Below are 6,476 nucleotides of genomic sequence, written 5' to 3' on the forward strand. Positions count from 1 at the left end.
TGAAGAGGATGGCGTCGGACTTGAGGCAGTCGGCCTCGACTGGAGAACAACCTTCCTGTCGCCTCGCCATCGCCAACGACTCCGCGTCTGCCCCGAATAGGGCAGGGGCGGAGTTCACATCCCTAAGGTCCGGGATGTCCCAGACCGTGTCGAAGGGCACCCCCTCGGTCGACTTCACAAAGAAGTACTTTTCCTTCCATCCATGGATGGAAGTCGGGTAACCCTTCAGGAGCCGAAGGTCCTTTCGGGGGCAAAAATAGTACCAGCCCGTAAGTCCCTTGCAGGCTTGAAGAAGAAAACAGTTTATGAAGAGTTGAAGGGAGAGAGGCCTCTTGTGCCGAACGAAGAAGATGACGAAGCTTAACGCTGGGTCGGGCTTACCCCATAGTGCCGAAACACTTTGGTAAAGAAGGGGTGGAGGGGCAGCCGAAGGCCTGCCTTGAAGGCCTCCTTGTACAAGCACAGCTCCTCGGGGTTCCGATAGCTGGCTCGGTCAGAGGGTCTGGGCAGACGGAGCTCGAAAGCATCCGAAACGCCGAAGGAGGCCCTCAGCTCCTCCAGTTCTGGTTCGTCCATCGTGGAGACGATCTTAAGGGCCTCAACTTCCAGGGGCTCCTGTGTCTGGGCTCGGGCGTCGAGCACCCTCTCCCTGAACTCCTCACCGTTGGAGCCACCCTTGGACCCCGACGGTGAGGCCGCTGACGATGAGTCGCGGGAGGAGGGAGAGTCGGTGGAATCCGAGGACATCCCTCGGACTTCCCCAGGACTCCTATACCTACGTATTGGTCTTGACCTCTCGCGGGATGAAGGGCTGTAGCCCGATGAGGAAGACATCACTTACTTGTTGCTAAGCTAAGGAAGAAGAGGACGAGGCTAGGAGGGGATCCGAGGCCGAAGGTGAGCTCTCCGAAGGGAAAAAAGAAAGGTTGCCCCACAAATGGCCCCCCACATTATATAGATGGAGGAATGGCGGTACGACTTCCCGAGCATTAATGGCACCGCCACGTCAGGGTACGAAGCCTCGAGGTTTGCGCCCGAACGGACCTAGCAGACGATCTCACCTTCGGTTGGGAGTTCGGCCAAAGCTGAACGGACCTGGCCGAGGGTCCCCCCTTCGGTTGGGAGTTCGGCCAAAGCCGAACGGACCCGACCGAGGGTCCCTCCNGTGAGCTCTCCGAAGGAAAAAAAGAAAGGTTGCCCCACAAATGGCCCCCCACACTATATAGATTGGGGAATGGCGGTACGACTTCCCGAGCATTAATGGCACCGCCACGTCAGGGTACGAAGCCTCGAGGTTTGCGCCCGAACGGACCTAGCAGACGGTCTCACCTTCGGTTGGGAGTTCGGCCAAAGCCGAACGGACCTGACCGAGGGTCACTCCTTCGGTTGGGAGTTCGGCCAAAGCCGAACGGACCTGACCGAGGGTCCCTCCTTCAGTTGGGAGTTCGGCCAAAGCTGAACGGACCTGACCGAGGGTCCCTCCTTCGGTTGGGAGTTCGGCTAAAGCCGAACGGACCTGACCGAGGGTCCCTCCTTCGGTTGGGAGTTCGGCCAAAGACGAACGGACCTGACCGAGGGTCCCTCCTTCGGTTGGGAGTTCGGCCAAAGCCGAACGGACCTGACCGAGGGTCACTCCTTCGGTTGGGAGTTCGGCCAAAGCTGAACGGACCTGACCGAGGGTCCCTCCTTCGGTTGGGAGTTCGGCCAAAGCCGAACGGACCTGACCGAGGGTCATTCCTTCGGTTGGGAGGTCGGCCAAAGCCGAACGGAGCCGACCGAAGGTCCCACCTTCAACAGGGGGCTCAGTAAAGCCGAACGGAGCCGACCGAAGGTCCCACCTTCAACAGGGGGCTTAGTAAAGCCGAACGGAGCCGACCGAAGGTCCCACCTTCAACAGGGGGCTCAGTAAAGCCGATCTTAAGCGGTCGAAGGTCTTTCTTTCGGTCGACCCCAAGCCTTGGTCACTGGTAACGCCGAGGCCGAAGGAACAAGTCAACCAAAGAAGAAGGTTACTCCCACAGGAAGAAGCTCCTAGTGGAAGTAAGGGGGCTCCTGATATAGCCAAAATAACCTCTCGGTGAGGGCAATGACACGTGTTGCCTCCGAGACACGTGTCCTCCGCCTGACGAAGGTCCCAAGAAACCACTCACACTCGAGCACGCTCAATCACCGAGGCACGCCCGCAGAATCACGCGGGATCACGTCTCCTGCATGAGGGGAATATTCCCCCCCAGAAGGTTGGACGTATTCGAGTGGGACTCTAAGAGGGAAGAAGGGGGAAAAACCCTAAGGCCGAAAGACTATATAAGAAGGCACGGAAGAAGAGGGAAGGTAAGCTCTGATACCCTCACCATTACTCCTTTATTGAACTGTGCGGCCAACCCTGACTTGAGCGTCGGAGGACTAACCCCGGACTAAGTTCCGGGCCTCCGTCGTCTGTGTTTGTGTAGGTTGAACTAGCGGGGTTTTTTGGCAGCAACAAGTACATATTCCAGCTACAGAGTCATTAGATCGAGACAACAATTCAATTTTCATGCCAGATGAAAATATTCATCTGATTAAATTCAGCAAATTTCAAGAAACTCTTGCTTCCTCATATATCCATTTTGCCACAATCCAAGAATCACAGTCCAAAATAAGTGGTTCTGCATTCTTTTTGCGAGTTTCAGATGAATCTGCTATCCCTATCAACCCTGCATGGCAGAACGTTACTTGGCTTCAATATTTCTGATATACCTCATATTCCAGCCTCATCTGGATTCAGTAAATTTCCTTGACATATTCAACATTGCTTCCACCACCTAAATAAAACCCTATTAGCTTCAATATTTCTGATATACCTCTCCCAAAATAGCATAACTCTTTGACTGAGATGGAAGGGTGTCATAGTCTGAAAGTCCACAATGCCTAAAGGAAGAATTAATCAAGTGAAAATCTATAGAAAACAACTGCAAATTTTCTAGAAAACATAAAATGAATAGAGAAGGGGGAGAAAGATGATTGTTGTCATTGCCAAATCATTAGGATCCCACAAAACAATGAAAACAAAGCCTTGTCATTGGTTTCAATTGGCTACATTAATGCTCTTAAACATATTCACATGACCTCAAAACACAACTAATGCTAAGACACTTGAAAAAGGGGAAGGGGGGCCTAAATGGAGCTCAAGTGTTCAACTTGGTAAACTTCTGTCAAATTTCAATACAATTTCCGCTTGTGTTGAAGCTCTTTTGAGTCGAAGCAACTCTTTTAACCAAGTCAATTCTTTATTAGTGTCATTTATTTCATGGCTGATATTCATTGTCTCAAGCACTGAGGAATTGGCAAGGATAAATTCAATGAGCACCAATTCAATTTCCTTGCAATGGAATCCAAAAATACCAACAACCTGAAGCTTGTTGAATGTAGAGTCCAACTGATCCTTTGCTTGTTGCAGATCAATAACAGGAACAATAGCAGATTCCGCAACATTAGAGAGCTGGAGAATTGAACAAAGTTAATGAGATCAAAACCATAGGAAGGCAAAGGGAAAAAGGATTGTGTTACCAAGAAGTAAAGCTTTCGCAAATTAGGTGATCTATTAAGTAAACATATAACTACTAGAATCTCTTTCATATCTGCCACATTTAATTCGATAGAGATGGTCTTTAAATGGTCAAAAGTAAAAGGAAGCCCCCTCTTCACACCACTAGCATCTAATTGTTGGTGTATGATGTCTTGTATTCCGTCACAGTTTAACGCAGGGAGTACTAGTGCAACGCCTCGACAGGCAAGACAACGGTCCTGCTAGCCAATTAGCGGGCCGTGGGGGTTGCAGGGTGGGCGCAACCCCCGCTCGAATTTTTTTATTTGAGGCAATTGTGTATTTTCCGGATTAGGGTTTTTCGCTATATATTTGTAGCGAGGGTTTCTTTCTCTGTAATGCAAGCAATACTGAGAGGTGTGAGGGACGAGAGCTGTAACTCTATTCTCCATTGATAGTGAAGCAAAATCTCATCTCACCGGGGACGTAAGCAACCTTGCCGAACCTCGTAAATCTATGTGCATTGTTTGTTCTGGCTTTCCATTATCTTCTGCATTGTTTTAAGGTTACGTTTCTACACTAAGGACTGTAATAAAATGCAATAAGTAAGAGTAAACAAAAAAGATTGCGTGACAATTGCTGAATAAGTATGAAAACCACAAGGTTTTATTACCTGTAGAAACCTGTGTTCCAAGGAAAGCTCCTGAATTGAGCGTAGAGCGCCAAAAAAATTGCTAAAATTGCAGGTTCTCGAAACGTTAGGACGAAAGTCCATTGAAATCCTTGCATAAACTAAAAGTTTCAAATCTTTGAGGTATATGGTGATGAAACTTCCATAGATACACAAGCGCTTGAGTTTTGGATTGTTAATTTCAATATGAATAGGACCATCGATATCATCAATCTCAATTGTTAATTTCAATATGAATAGGACCATCGATATCATCAATCTCAACCATTCTAGTTGAGGGCAGGCAGATCGATATCATCAATCTCAACCATTCTAGTTGAGGGCAGGCAGAAAGCAAACATTTCAATGTTGCATCAGAGAGTGTAACTTCAAAAAAAATCCAAACTTGTGAGACAGCTAAAGCCTTCAAACTTCACAGGAAGTACGATATCACAGCGAACGAGAGTTGGATGTATCAGTTGTTTAAAGTAGAACAAACATGGAGGAACACCATAACGAAGTCTAAATTCTGTCAAAGAATTTAATGGGAGGGAAAGAATCCAGCTGTCTATGTCTGAACAGGTTTTCAACCACGCATTAGAGACCTCAAATGTCAGAATTGGGCCTCTATGAACCAGGAGAACATGATTGATAATTTTCAGAAGTTTATCTTGATCAAGTAAATCATAAGAACCTGGTATAATTTTATCATCGAATATGAGATGTGGAAATGAAACCCATTTGTTTCTCCACTCAGTTGATAGAACACTGGTCCTCACCACATCTCTCATTGGCAAACATGAAAAGATGTTTTCTAATATACTTTCTGGCATATTACTCAACTTGTCTCGAGTTGAAAGGGGAGCCATTTCCATCCTACAATGGTTAATAGTTTGATAAATACTTGGTAATGAAAACCCCAATTTCTGATATCATAAAAGACAACACCATACAAATGAAACACAAAACAACTATTGTAACTTGTCATAGAAATGTAAATAATAAACGAAGAGGAAAAATAGATCCACAAGCTACACTAAAATGGCTAAAAATTAACCCTTTATGGTGGTCATATTGGAATCTAAAATCTGAATTTGGAGCCCATCTCTTGCATGACCTAAACAGCGCCTCTATTCTCTGTTATGCTTCCACACTCTTAACAACCTCTTCAACTCGTACACCTTTCATTCTTTCAACAACTAGGGACATCTTAACAAAGAGTAATAAAGGAGAATCTACTGAAAACTAGAAGAGGATAGGAAAGAACCCTTAAAAGTGCCGGAGACAGAAATAATCGAAAATATGGCTTCCTTTTCCCTGCATTATAACACAGAAAAGAGAATGTTTTAGTTTATTTAGAAGATTTAAGAGAAGAAGCAGGAGAAGTTTTCCTACCAGTTACTGATGATCGTTTGCACTGTAGGTCTAAGCTTCCTCTGTCCGCAAAACCCAAACACCGACACTGAGAAACAAAAATCTGATGTTTTATAGAGTTCATAGCAGAGGTTCGAGTCGGGCTCGGGCCTCAACTTCAATAGCCCACTGAGCAACATTTTAATAAAGATTTATCGTTCGAGGCGACGGTTTTTTTTTTTTTTTTTTACCCTGAGCATTATCTGGACCCGGGGAAGCCCTTAAGATATTAGTAATAACATAGAAAGAGAATACAAAGGGGGACATAACCCATCTTACCCCAACCCAATAAACAGAAGCACTTGTACTCTCAAAGCATAACCAAAAATCCAAAGGAAAAACATTATATTCTAAATATCGACGACTAAGCTTTTTCTTCCCTAATGATTTGGCTAAAGTCTTTAGGAAGAGAATAAGTACCAAGAAAAATTGAATCCATAGTTGAAGCACATGCTAAGTTCACCAACCAATCTACTGCTCTATTACTCTCGAAAAGATAAAGAGATTCGAGTTCGAAAAGAGTCACATAGAGTCATAACCTCCTGAAACCAATACCAACAACTTCATAGATCACAAAACATATTAGATACTGAGTTCACAATCAAAATAGAATCTGAGATAATATAAAAATCTGAAAAACCCATATCCATACATAACCTTAAACCATCCCTCAAAGCACGTAGTTCAACCACAGAATTAGAACAAATACCATAAAAACTAAAGAAAGCCGCAAGAACCATGCCATCCTTATTTCTGATGAGCCCACCTCCTCCACTAATACCAAGATTTCCTTTGTTTGCACCATCTACATTTAACTTGACCAATGTCGCTGGGGGAAGCCAAAATATGGGAATTGGAGCTATTTGCCTC

General features: G+C 45.4%; 1 protein-coding gene across 3 annotated transcripts; it reads right to left on the reverse strand.

Annotated features, from left to right (window-relative positions):
- Positions 1-2,982: 2,982 nt before the first annotated feature.
- Positions 2,983-6,155, reverse strand: LOC122092159. Of its 3 annotated transcripts, XR_006144123.1 has the most exons (4): positions 6,027-6,155; positions 5,589-5,655; positions 5,461-5,510; positions 3,040-3,478 (listed from the first exon to the last, which is right to left on the reverse strand). XR_006144123.1 is itself a non-coding variant. In XM_042662498.1 (3 exons), the coding sequence occupies exons 1-3, from the start codon at positions 5,689-5,691 to the stop codon at positions 3,173-3,175; spliced, it is 459 nt and encodes a 152-aa protein (XP_042518432.1). In that variant the 5' UTR covers positions 5,692-5,864; the 3' UTR covers positions 3,040-3,172. The 3 variants fall into 3 exon arrangements, 2 of the variants coding, with proteins under 2 accessions (XP_042518430.1, XP_042518432.1); XM_042662498.1 differs by lacking the exon at positions 6,027-6,155 and having other exon boundaries at positions 5,589-5,864; XM_042662496.1 differs by lacking the exons at positions 5,461-5,510; positions 5,589-5,655; positions 6,027-6,155 and adding an exon at positions 4,197-4,481 and having other exon boundaries at positions 2,983-3,478.
- Positions 6,156-6,476: the final 321 nt, after the last annotated feature.

The sequence above is a fragment of the Macadamia integrifolia genome, chromosome 10 (genome assembly GCF_013358625.1).
Source record: "Macadamia integrifolia cultivar HAES 741 chromosome 10, SCU_Mint_v3, whole genome shotgun sequence".
NCBI classification, from domain to species: Eukaryota; Viridiplantae; Streptophyta; class Magnoliopsida; order Proteales; family Proteaceae; genus Macadamia; species Macadamia integrifolia.